At 40.1% G+C, this 14,135-nt stretch overlaps 1 protein-coding gene across 2 annotated transcripts in view; it reads left to right on the top strand.

Annotated features, from left to right (window-relative positions):
• Positions 1 to 14,135, top strand: part of FGD6 (FYVE, RhoGEF and PH domain containing 6) — a 109,515-nt gene that overhangs the window by 73,772 nt on the left and 21,608 nt on the right. For both annotated transcript variants that reach the window (XM_082666734.1, XM_082666733.1), the window contains one exon: positions 11,178 to 11,228. In XM_082666734.1, coding sequence (XP_082522860.1) covers positions 11,178 to 11,228 — 51 coding nt within the window. The remainder of the gene's footprint in view (positions 1 to 11,177; positions 11,229 to 14,135) is intronic.

Raw genomic sequence — 14,135 nt, 5'->3', positions numbered from 1 at the left:
TGGCCCTTGATATCAGCAGATTCGGAACCTATGGATAGGGAGGGCTGACTGTACTACACCACTTTATATAAGGGAATTGAGCACCCACAGATCCTGGTATCTGAGAGGAGTGCTGGAACTAATCCCCCGCAGATACCAAGGGATAACTGTGTATATGTTTTCTATCATTTCACAGATATACTTTTTTGTGTGTGTGTGTGTGGTACGCGGGCCTCTCACTGTTGTGGCCTCTCCCATTGCGGAGCACAGGCTCCGGACACGCAGGCTCAGCGGCCATGGCTTACGGGCCTAGCTGCTCCGTGGCATGTGGGATCTTCCCGGACTGGGGCACAAACCCGTGTCCCCTGCATCGGCAGGCGGACTCTCAACCACTGCGCCACCAGGGAAGGCCACAGATATAGTTTTATTCTGCTTATTAGGAAAGTTGAAAACCTGCTTATCCTACCATAATGATGGATACATGTCATTACACATTTATCCAGACCCACAGAATGTACAACACCAAGAATGAACTCTAATGTAAACTGTGGATTGTGGGTGATCATGATGTGTCAGTGTACGTTCATCCATTGTAACAAATGGACCACCCTGATGGGGTATGTTGATGACGGGGGAGGCTGTGCATTTGTGGGGGCAGGAGATGTATGGGAAGTCTTCATACCTTACCCTCAATTTTGCTATAAATGTAAAACTGCTCTGAAAAGTTAAATCTTACTTTAGAAAAAAAAATGATTTATCCACAGTATAAAGACCACAATTATAAACCTGTTCTATATAACCAAAGAATTGCCCAAACCTTATTTTCCTTTGTTCTAGCTGCATTCATTTTCTTACCCTCTCCTGAAACCTGACTTTCAAGGCCAGATTCTCACCTCCATTAATCAATCACCTACTCATTCAACCAGTATTGATACAGGCTGGCGCTGAGCTGGGCACCTGTATACACTGGCAGACAACACAGTGGTGGTCCCTGCCCTTATGGAGCTTACAGTCCTACTCTTTGGGGCCACACCCAACCCCTCAGGGTCCCTCCCAGCTCTTCCTCTTCTCAGTTCCTAAAATTTATATTGATCTGGTCACCTTTTTTTTTTTAAGTTTAACCCATTTCTTTTCCTCCAGGTCTTCTTTTTTTTTTTTTTTAATATTTATTTACTTATTTTATTTTTGGCTGCATTGGGTCTTCGTTGCTGCACGCGGGCTTTCTCTAGTTGCGGTGAGCGGGGGCTGCTCTTCATTGCGGTGCACGGGCTTCTCCTTGCGGTGGCTTCTCTTGTTGCAGAGCACGGGTTCTGGGCACGCGGACTTCAGTAGTTGTGGCACGCAGGCTCAGTAGTTGTGGCTCACGGGCTCTAGAGCTCAGGCTCAGTAGTCGTGGCGCACAGGCTTAGTTGCTCCACGACATGTGGGATCTTCCTGGAGCAGGGCTCGAACCCGAGTCTCCTGCATTATCAGGCGGATTTTCAACAACTGCACCACCAGGGAAGTCCCTGGTATTTTTTTAAATTAATTAATTCATTTATTTATTTATTTGGTTGCGCCAGGTCTTAGTTGCAGCACACAGGCTCCTTAGTTGCAGCTCGTGGGCTCCTTAGTTGTGGCAGGCGGGCTCCTTAGTTGCGGCATGCAAACTCTTAGTTGCAGCATGCATGTGGGATATAGTTCCCTGGCCAGGGATCGAACCCAGGCCCCCTGCATTGGGAACACGTAGTCTTATCCACTGTGCCACCAGGGAAGTTCCTGGTCACTTGTTTGAGTGAGAATATTCTGAGGATTTATTTTTGTAGGGGTCACTTTTTTTTTTTTTTTTGAAGGGATCTTTTGTGCCTATAAAAAATATGTTACATATTATAAAAAAACAAAGTTCATCTTCTACCATCCAGGGATGACTATCATATATCCTTTTAGGGTTGGTGTTTTTTTGTTAGGTGGGGTTTTTTTGTTTTTGTTTTTTATTGTCTTTTTTTTGTGTTATATGTATTGTAAGTTTTTCAGTGAAAAGCCTTTTATTTGTGGAAAGCTACTACATTGGTGTTGAAACAAGGTGAATCAGTGGGGATCATAGTGGAGAAAATATAATGAAAAATATAATTTAAAAATTCCTCTGAAGTATTTTTTCCATTTTTGTATTTGCAGAGGGGAAGAAAGGCTTTTGAACTTTGATTAAATTTGGATCAGGTAGTTTCTTTGATCTTGTTCAAAATATTTATAAGTGACTTTAACAACATATTATATTACTTTTCCTATAATCTTTGCCTTTAGTCTGGGATGGCATTAACTCCCTCTAGGTTTTAGAAATCCAGGATTTCCCATGTTGGTAGAAAATGGGATATTAAAAACATCTGTTCTGTTCTGAAGCTATAAATTTGAGTTATGAACAGGCTAATAAGCAGATTTGACAAAAGATCAGAATCAAATTAATGCATGACTTAAAAATCCCTTCCTGAAAATTGAAACTTTTGCTTCTGAAAATTCAAACTTCTGGTTAGCAAGTGTTTGTTTGAAAACCATAGGCTAAAATCATTCTAACACTTTCTCTAGAGCAGAACTTGATGAAAGGTGAGACTGTCCTGGACACCAGCCAAAGAATTTATTCTCTGAGGAACCCAAAGTCCCTGATATAAAGCAGCTCCGTCCATGTAAAATGGGAGGGTGATAATTAGCTCAGCTCTTGTTCTGTTGCAATTCATTTTTAATCATAATTGTGAATAAGGTATTTTGAGAGATGATATGTAATAAATTATGTCCACGAAGTATTTTAATACTACAGAAGGACTTCAGGATATAAGAGGTAAGCACATTTTATCTGCTTGTTCTATTAAATTACAGCTTTTAAATGTAATCTCACTTTCTGTATAAAACAAGTGTTCTTAACCTTTTTAAGGTTAAGCCAGAATCCCTCTGGGAATGTGGTGAATCCTATGGCTCTTGTCTCGGAGTAATTTTTGAAGTTACAGAATAGAATTCGTAAGATTAAGAGGAAACCAATTGGCCTGAAATAAAGTTATTAAAATAATTTTGAAGAGTGACAGAGTAATACATGTGCTTCTTTAGGTAATACATTAAACAGGAAGAGGTGGTGTGGATCTAGGAACTGTCATGATTTTGAAGTACTGGTGAGAGTAAACAATATTTTGAGATGCCTGCAACAACCGTAATGTCATATAAAAAACATGCGATTTCTATGGTGATAAAGCCCTGGTGTCATTGATAATACTGTGATTTGTTGACTACATTCGTAATGGAAGGAAATTCCGTATTTCACTTAGAGATTAGTAGAAAGATTTTTTGGTTTTGCCTGTCCAAGTTTGTAGACCCTCTGAATTCTACTCATAGACATTACTGCAAAGCCATTCTTTTTCCAATTCTCAGTATAGATTTGACTCGGATTCCCTGCAAGTAACCGAATGCCTCTGTTGCTGGAACGGGCCTTGCCAAAGATCTAGCAAGCTGACTCTGTTGCCAAAGAGTTTCCCTCTTAGTATGTGTCAGAATCATGGGCTCACATCAGGAACTGTTCCAGGGAATTCCCTCGTGGTCCATCGTTTAGGACTCTGCCCTTCCACTGAAGGTGTACAGGTTTGATCCCTGGTAAGGGAACTAAGATCCCACAAGCTGCAAGCTGCACGGCCATTTAAAAAAAAAAAAAAAAGGAACTGTTCCAGTTGGAGAAAACACTGAAATTCAGTCAAACTTGAATTCACTTTGGTGTTTATATTTGCTTTATTCTTCACTTAGCAGTTCTTTGGGTAGTAAAATATACTTATCTCCCCAAACCTCAATAATTAGGGTAGTAGGGACCAAATTTGGATAAGAGTTTCCTTAAGTTAGACTTGCCTGCATCAAGGCCATTTCTGTACGTGTGAGATTCTCACTTGATAAACTGGCAGGCTTAAATGTGTCCACAAAGAAAAGCAGTCTCAGTGAAGTCAGGATAATGGATGTTTACATTTGTTGACTTTCCTGTGGGTCTGACTCCCCTAAGGGCATTCTGTATATGCCAAGCCAACATGTCCTGCTAAAAAGGGACCCAAGGGAGATTCTGTCCATTGTAAGATCTGATCCAAAATTTTGTCCTAGGACGAGCCTGGCATCAGGTTTGGTTTGTGAGTCCTTTGGGCATGCCACCTCTGGACCAGACTTATCAAAGTAAGACAGGCCAGGGCTGCCTCATGTGGCTATGCCCTGACAAGGGCTCCCAGCTGAGTTCTAAGTCCAGCCAGCGCTCCGCTTGCCATATTGTGTGTCCTGGCAAGGGGCTGCATCAGCCGAGGAGAAGTGGCCTTTTTAATTCACAGAAAGGCATTGCCAGCTTTCCAAGAACATGAATCTGTGAATCTGAGAGCCCGGAAAGGTCACTTTTCTAACTTAGGCATCTCTGGGCCACATTCTCAGAGGCCGGAACTGACCTAATATTTGAGAAGCAGAATTAGAGCAGAGACTGGAGCACTTTTTAATTAGACCCTCAGAGTATCATCTCAACTGCTTAGTAAAATATGGAGCAAGAAGTGGTAACCCTAAATGAGTGTCATTTAGTCCATCATAAATTAAGGAAACATCTGTTGAATATGCACCAGACCTTGTTCTAGGTGCTGGGGGATATAAGGATAATTAATTCAGGCTCCTGGTCCTCCTGAAGCCCATGGTTTAGCATTTGTGCTTAAAGGGATACTTGACACTATAGAACCATTAACTTAGCTTTTAACTAGTTTGCTGGCACTCCATATTCTCATTAAGGTTAACTTAGTTTGCAATTTTATCCATACATATCAAAATGATTTTATGTATAGTAATAAAGAGTACATCATTAAAGAATATTCTGAGAGGGAAACATCAATCAATACGTATTTTAAAATATCAACAGTTAAAGACATGTAATACCATTGCAAAAACAGACCTATTGATTAAAAATAATAATTATTATTCTGCCATTGGAATAGGGAGGTAACTTGAAATAGACTGTTGTTTATAAGAATCTAGTGTTGATGAAGTAGGAAGTGCAAGACAATAGAAAGGATTATTTGGTGAATAACCTGTTAAAATTTGAAAAACTAATTAAAATTCATACATTATTGGATACACTAAAAATAAAATCAAAACTAGATATAGGGTGGCGCGGTGGTTTAGAGTCCGCCTGCCAAAGCTGGGGACACGGGTTCGTGTCCCGGTCTGGGAAGATCCCACATGCTGCGGAGCGGCTGGGCCCGTGAGCCATGGCCGTTGGGCCTGCGCGTCCGGAGCCTGTGCTCTGCAATGGGAGGGGCCACGACAGTGAGAGGCCCGCGTACCGCAAAAAAAACAAAAACAAAAACAAAAAAAAACTAAATATAAATAGGCAGAGCACAGAGGATTTTTAGGGTAGTAAAAATACTCTGTATGATACCATAATGATGGATACATTTCATTGTATATATTTGTCCAAACTCATAGAATGTACACCAAAGTGAGCCGTAATATAAACTGTGGGCTCTAGATGCTAATGATGTGTTGATGTAGGTTCATCAGTTGTAATAAATGCCCAACTCTGGTGGGTGATGTTGATACTGAGGGAGGCTGTGCATGTGTGTAAGCAGAAGGTACATGGAAAATCTTTGTACCGTTCCCTCAACTGCTCTAAACATAAAACTGCATAAAGTCTTAACTTAAAAATAAAAAATTACATATGAAGCATTAAACTATAGGAAAAGCAGGGAAAAAATAAAATTGGTTATTTATTAAAACTCTCAGGGTAGGGAGAGGAGGAGAGATGATTTTCTAAGCCCCCCAAATTAAAGAAATTATAAAGGAAAATATTGACACCTTTCAACGCTTCTATATAATAAAAACATTATAAAGGTTTAAAATATAGTTGAAATAAAAAGAAACAGTACACCAGAAAACATATTTGTAGCAAATATGAAAAATACTATTTCACTAAGAATATTAAAACTTTTATAGCTATCTGGACTAAAAATATGAACAAACAATTCACTCAGAAAAAGTATACATAAGTACACTGTGGCATGTTTAAGATCCTCTGAATCATAAATATCAATTAAAATAAGTTATCAGTCCCCCCTACTACATTAGCAATAAAAAACTACAATACACAAAACTGGCAATCATTTAATGAAGCTGGTATTTTCATATATAAATAATGATATTTTAAATTGGTATATCCTTTTAGGAAAGGTTTCTCATGATATATATAAAGTACTTAAAAAAAACAAAAACATTTTCGTTCCCATTGATATTCTGCCCCCTCCACGTACACACCCAAAATATGAAGTATAGAAAAAGACAAATAAATCAAGACATTGACCACTGTTACTTGTAATTAAAATAATCACACAATTTATTATTCAAACCCAGTACCTTTAAAGAGTGCAAGGGGCAGTATTTATAGTAATACCTGGACAACAGGTATATGGCAGAATCATATGGGCAAATTAGGATGTATGGCCATCCAATTTATAACAGCCAAAACAAGATAACTAAAAAATGACTTAAGTTTAATAATAGAGTACCTAAGTCCCATATCATATATCCCTGGAGTGGCATGTTTGCTACTCCTATGTATTAAAAAAAAATGTGCGGGTTAGAATACTTTAAATGTGCTATAAAATTCTATATATTATTAAAATTAAGTAAAGTCAAACATTTATAAAAATAGAAGGAAAGGGCTTCCCTGGTGGCGCAGTGGTTGAGAGTCCGCCTGCCGATGCAGGGAACACGGGTTCATGCCCCGGTCTGGGAAGATCCCACATGCTGCGGAGCGGCTGGGCCCGTAAGCCATGGCCGCTGAGCCTGCGCGTCCGGAGCCTGTGCTCTGCAACGGGAGAGGCCACAACAGTGAGAGGCCCGCGTACCGCAAAAAAAAAAAAAAAAAAAAAAAAAAGGAAATACTTCAAAATAAATAGTTTTAGAGAGATGTTCATGGTATGCTTCATGATACTTTAGAATGAGAGTCATTAGTTTTTCAATCTGGGTCAAGCCTACTTATTTTATATATGGGGATACTGACACCCAGAAATGCCACAGGACATGGTCAGTCACATACATACCTCTGCTAGACATGGCTGGACAAAGAAAGTAAGAATCTGTCTTCTCACTCCCAACAAGGGCTCTTGAGCTCTTCGTCAAGCCACCTTCAAGATGGCAGCAGTGTGTCTTACAACCTGATAGTTGATCTTTATTTTGGTATTTAAAATAACCTCTACTCTGTTTCACTAGTCAGGATGATTTTAGGTGGCTTCTTTTAACATTTGAAATTTTGGCAAACAGGCTTTCATTGACTAGACTTATTATTCTCTGGATCTCATAATTCTGTATTTTGTTGCTGAGTTCATTACATATTTAGGGAGGAAAGAAGAAATCTAGATAATACAAAGCAAGACATGTCGTTAAATTCAAAACACTTGACTTTGGAACGTTACCCGGTCCTATATGCTAATTTCCTCTGTGCTCTGCCATCAACCGTTTCTGAGCACACAGTCCAGGAATCTTACTGGGTGCTGTTGAATTTAAAAGTCCCTGATTCCCACAGATGACTCATTTTTAGGAAATGGATACTGTACCTGTGAATCATTTTCTGCTGTAAGTTGATTATTCGTTGATTGGGCAATCACGGGATTGTTAAGACTTACTAGGAGCCCATGTACTGAAAACTTAGACCTCTAACAAGATATGGTATTTGTTGGGTCCTCATTCTTTCACTCTGGGTCTCACATATGAGGACAAAGTTAACTTGCATAGCTGTTGAGTCTGCACATGCTTTGTTTTGGTTAGTTTTGTGCTGCTAATGTTGGATGATGGTGATGATGGGGACTGATTAACTTTTAATCAACGATGCCACCTGGTGGCCAGAAAGTACATTTTGTGGTGTCCAGGCATGCTGTACCAACCTTTTTTTCTTTGATATAAATAACCTCAGTAGCATTTGAGGCATTTTTATTACTGAAGTTTTGAAGAATCCTTGTTTGGTTTGGTGGAAACAGGAAAGTCATAGAATACTACAAGTCCAACATGGCAAATTGAGATGACTCCTCTGCTCTCCTTGATTTTTTAATGAAGCTCCAGCAGGGTGCTAGGACCTAAATGATATGTAGTAAACAATTCCAAATGACCAATGCAGGAGTGTCTGTCTGGTTTCCCTTCCTGCGTTTCACCTGGGTTATGACAGTCACTGGGGCAGCTGGTGATTTCATTGCTCATTCCATCTGACTCAGAGGGTAATCAGTCTTGTTCTTCTCATTCTGTAGTTAAGGCACTAGTGATTCTTAACTGAGGGGATCATGGTCTTGTCTTCCTAGAAAAGGTAAAAGGTAAAAGTTCTCAAAAGGAGTATGTACTGCAGTGAGATGCCCTGAAAATATGGATGAATACATGAGAAAGTTGAATTTCTAAAATTCAGTTTTGGAAAGGTGAATTTTGCAAGTTGAGTTTTAAGATTTTTTTTTTTAATTGGCAAGGAAAGTAAACCTTAACCCCATTTTCTCCTTGATTAATAACATGATTTTGCAACATTTTCATCCTGGATTTTCTGCGCAGCCAGTTTGTGTATTTCCACTTTGCTCCTAAAAGTTTAGGTTGGCGAGCAGCAGCTGAGCTTGAGTACAAGGAAAGAAAATGCGACTCAGAAGCTTATTGGGCTCAGCACAGTGATTCTGAGGTCAGGATTTCCTAATATGGACATCTTCCAGTGACCTCTTTTGGTTTAGAGAAATGTCTCAGCTTGCATGGATATGCTTCTGTATTAAAGAACAAGAACTGAAGACAAAATGGGAACTTGCTATGAATCTGATACTTAGGTAAATCTGCTTTCATTTCCACACTCTTCAGCGACCTGCAGCTTTAAGGAACATCCCTTTTGATTAGTGAAGTAGCCCAAGAAGAGTAAGGTTTTCTCCCTAACCCTGTCGCTGTCATGGAAAAGTTAAATATTTTGGATTCACTAAACATGGCTTATATATGGAATGCATTCGGAGTGGGGTCAGAGTGAGATTAAGTTCATTTTTCATCTCCAGATGAGTCTAAGTGTAGTGTATAATCAATGTATTTTGTTGATTTTTGTGGGTTTCTTATTTATTTGGTTGGAAGAATTGCTCTCCAACTTTTATGTTCAGATTACTTTCAGATCTAAATTGCTTGTGATGGTCTCTGGCAAGGTAGAACCTATGCCGTGGTGCACAGAAGCTTAACGTCGTCATACACGATATCTCGCTGTGGCTTGTTGCCAGGGCTGGTTATTTATAATGTGCATGTCTAGACTCACACACGTTCTTGGATCACTGTGTCAAAGATGTATAGTTTCAGCAGTTGGGTCTGTATGTTAGTCGTCTATTAAGTTTGAAAATCTGGCACTAACGTCCAAGTTCCCCTTTGTGCCTTTGAGCATGACTTAATAAATCCATGGGTTGAAATTATATCTGTTCCATAATATTGCTAAATGGAGATTGGATCTGATAAAAATGCATTCAGTCTTTTAATATGCCTTTCCTCTTTCCATTTCCCAACTCCCATGGGCATTAGGATTGGTTTCAGCCTTTATTGCCTTTTACCTAAAATAAGACACAATCCTGTCTAAAAAAAAACATTTTTTAAAATTCATTAAGCATTTCTTGTCCCTTGCATGTAAAGTCTCTGGCTAAGTGCTATGAGAGATAGAAAGATGAATCAGATGTAGGCAGGCCCTGCCCACAGGAGCCTTGAGTCTAGTGAAAAAGAAAATGATAGAAGGCATACGGTAACTGCTGTGTAATGTGTTATTCAAAGGGAAAGAATATTTCTTTCACATGGGAAGTTTGGTAAGAGAGGAGGAATTTGAGATGAGCCTTGAAGAATTATGAGTAGAATTTTTATACGCAGAGACAGAGAAAGGATTCAGAAGAAGGGAACATTAAAGACAAAAAGTATGGAGCCAGGGAACACATGGGAAGTGTTTAAGGAATTGTGCAGAATCAGACTTAAGAACAAAGGGCCTGTGTAAGGCAGTAGCAAGAGAGAAAAGCAGAAAAGTCAACAGGGACCGTGTAGCGGAGACTTGAAATTCCAGGAAATAGAATTTGTTTTAATCTGAGAGTTAATGGGAAGTCATCCAACATTTCTCAACAGAGAAGGAAGTATTACCTTGAAATCCTGTAACATTCCTTGGTTACAGGATTTATGAAATATAACCTATTGCCTTAAATTTTTTTCGTATTACTAGAAGCACTATATACATGTTGCTTGTTTACAGACCATCTTTTTTTTGTGTGTGTGTGGTACGCGGGCCTCTCACAGTTGTGGCCTCTCCTGTTGTGGAACACAGGCTCTGGACGCACAGGCTCAGCGGCCATGGCTCATGGCCCCAGCCACTCTGCGCGGCATGTGGGATCCTCCCGGACCGGGGGCACGAACCGTGTCCCCTGCATCGGCAGGCGGACTCTCAACCACTGTGCCACCAGGGAAGCGCCCCAGACCATCTTCATCTAGACCAGGGTTTCTCAACTGCAGCCCTATTGACGTTTTGGTGCAGATAATTCTTTGTTGTAGGGCTGTCCTGTGCATTTGTAGGATGTTGAGCAGCGTCTCTGGCCTCTTAACCACTAGATGCCAGTGGCATCCCCTTTCCCCCAGTTGTGGTAATCAGAAGTGTCTTCAGACATTTCTAAATTTCTCCTGGGGGGCAAACCTGACCCCATTTGAGTACCACTGGTCTAGACAAATGTATTGCATTTTTCTGGTGTTCTGGGTATTGTTAGACTCTTAAGATTGCCAGATCTCAGAGTTCCTTAGACATTCAATCTATTGATGCTTGAAATTTGGTACTAAAACATGCATCTGATCTTGAGATTAAGGTACTTTGTGCGTGTTGGAGTTAAAGAGCTGAACTGGGCATCAGGAGACCTGGGTTCGGGTTCTGGTCCTAGCTCTGCCACAAAGAGGTTGTATTACTTGAGTGAGACCGTGTCCTCGGTAGCCTGATTCCTCATCTCTAAAATCACCAGTGCAACCTCTCGGGCTCTTTCTAGCTCTGATTTTGTGTCCTGATTTCAAATTGACCCCAGGGCTTTATTCTTTCATTTTTAGAAAGGTAGCACAAACAGAATGAATATGTATATTAACCAATAAGGCTGACTAGAGTATTGAATAAGAAAGACAAATGTTTTTTCCTTAGTGCTTAATTGTACTAAATACCATAACTTTTTTTCCTTTTCTAGACTATTTAAAAAATCTCTTAGAAGATGCTGGAGATTACAGAGACACTCAAGGTAAACAATTTTTGTGGTCTCATGTGTTATAGAAGTTTTTATATTATGTTCATTTGAACCTGGAAAGTAAAAACGTAACAAAACCCGTATACAAAACTGTGTTTTAATCTTAAGAAGCCTTTTTAAACTCTGTTTTAGGCAAATTAAAATAGAACTAGATAAAGTGGTGCTGGATGCAAGTGAAATTATAGGGGCAAAAGATGCCCATGGTCAGGCAGCCATTGGAGCCAGCCTCCCGAGAGAGTGGTCCCAGCATAGTCTGTTGTCAGGGAGCTTCATCCTCCTGGGCTCAGTCTGTCTGTGCTGGGGTGCATTCACCTTCTCTAGATGTCCACTGCTTTCAAAAACAGAGATTGAACCAGTTGATCTGCAAGGTTCTTTCAAGCTTTAAAATCATGAGTCCGTGAAGTGACCAAACAACACAAATTAGAGATAAGGTCTAAAATAGTCTATTATTCTGGGACTGCTTAATGATGGGCATTAGCCTTACCATCCTTCCACCCCCTCACCCCAGTAGTACTTAAGGGAAACAGTCCATTACCATACAAGGGACTCATTGATATTCATGGGATAATCCACTGTGTGTGTCTGTGTCTGTGTGTGTGTGCATGTATGTCTGCTGTCTTTCTCTCTCTCTCTCTCTCTCTCTCTCTCTCACACACACACACACACACACACACACACACACACACACACACACACATGAGGATTTAGTTCTGTTTAGGAGAGTAGTGTCTTTTAAATGTCATAGGTATATCCCTGGTTCTAATCTACAGAAACACATTAGACAAATCCATCTCCACGCCATTCATTTTATGAATTTTGATCACATTCTTGTGCATCCTTTACATTATCAGATTACAAAGCTGAAAGGTTTTTAACCCATTTTTGTAGAGATTCTTATTCATTCTATTAATCATTTTACTTCTTCTGTAACATCTTTTATTCGCAAGTGTTATGCTTTTAAAGGTGCTTTTTTAAAGGAAAAGTTTGGAGTGGGGGACATGACATGCTTCTTGTCTCTGGTAAACATATAATTTAGTTGAAGAAGAAAGTCTGTGATAGGGACTTCCCTGGTGGTGCAGTGGTTCTGACTCACGCTCCCAATGCAGGGGGCCTGGGTTCGATCCCTGGCTGGGGAGCTGCATCCCGCATGCATGCTGCAGCTAAGAGTTCGCATGCTGCAACTTGGGAGCCCACGTGCCGCAACTAAGACCCGGCATAACAAAATAAATAAAGAAATATTAAAAAAAGAAAGAGAAGAGTCTATGATACCCGTCAGATAAAGAACAAAGCTGATAGCTTTAAAGTAAGGATGCACTTAGCAGTATAGAATCATTTGGAAGACGGAGGAAAGTGTGAGGATTGAAGAGGCAGAGCTTTGCTTAGAGGGAAGTAGAACCAGAGATGAGTTGATGAGAGATGGTGGACGAGAGGAAGAGTGGACATTCCAGGTCAGAGTCTGTCTCATGAAGGTAAATATCTTAGACAGATTTTAGCAGATCGGGCCTCAAGAAAACATCTGTCCCAGGGCTTCTGCCTTCAAGGAAAGTGAGTTATTAGCTCCATTTTGCAGGTAAAACAAATACAGGGCCAGAAATTAAGGAGCTTGTTTAAAGAAAATTACACACTTCAGCAAAGACATGGCTTAGGATAAGCAGTGAACAGTGATGTGCACTGTATGGCCAGAGGCAATGCAGTAAAGTGATGAGATTGCCCAAAGGTGAGGGAAAATGAGACTAATATACCTTTGGAAGATAAGCAGAAGAGTTAAAGGAACAGAGTCACCAGGGCCTCTTAAAGGGATGATATGAGGAAAGTAGAATTGCAGAATGGATGGGGGAGGTCAGAGCTTGGAGGCCAGGTGACCAAATAGCAGCAGCTTTATTACTTCATCCATTCATTAAATTTTAAAGCTTTTATCCCTGTCCGCTGGAGGTTCAAGCAGGCCAGAAAGCAGGGAGTGTGTCCAGGGTCACCTCTTGAATATCTGCCATGATGAGTGCCAGATACAGTAAACTCTGATATGTGGTTTGAGTCTCTATAAGGAAATACAGCTTTCCTTTAATAATGGTGATAATAATACATTTAAAGACTATAGAAACCTCCAGGGTTGGTACCAGAAAGAGTATCCCTTGGTAGGTATAGTAGCTGGACCAAAACACCTCAAACCCTTTCTGGAAATTGATTTTTTTTTTTTAATAGTCCTTTTAGTGACGATTACTGTCATTGCCACACCAGCCTCAGAAGGGCATGCTTCCTTCTTTAACACTCTTACCAGTTTTTCTCAATCGTAGGGCTTCTGTCATACCAGATAACCGTCTTTGTGTGGATTTCTAATTAGCATTGCAGGATGTTTAACATCCCTGGCTCCTACCCATTAAAGGCCAGTGGACCTTCCCAGTCATTGTGACAACTGAAAATTATCTTATACATGTCCAAGTGTCCCTAGGGGAACACTATTGTCTTGAATTGAGAACAACTGTAGCCCAAAAGGAGACAAAGTACAGACTTTTTCCTTTATATCTAGTTATGAAGATGACAAGACTGAAGCATTCAAAAACATGTAATAAAGGCAAGAGGTTAATAAAAAGAATAAAACACAGGTGAAGCTAAATAACCCAACTCACAAAATAATGTATGTAATTTCCTAAGGTCTAGTATGCTTCCTTGTGGCATTTCTTCCCTCTTGGGATCAGACTAAGAGAAGGCAGCTAAGCCCTGACCCTCTTAAATAGCTGGTCCTCATAATTCTGGTTTCCTATCCCAGGATCCTTCTCTCCCAAGGCAGTTTATCCTGGAATGGTCCTCAGCTTCCAGGTAAAATCCTATTCATCCTTGTAAACTTCAACAGAATAATCAAGTCTCAGCACAAAACAACCCTGATGTTCATACTATTGATACACA

Source organism: Grampus griseus, assembly GCF_964374135.1.
Source record: "Grampus griseus genome assembly, chromosome: 11".
NCBI lineage: Eukaryota > Metazoa > Chordata > Mammalia > Artiodactyla > Delphinidae > Grampus > Grampus griseus.
This window is presented reverse-complemented; position numbering and strand designations above follow the sequence as displayed.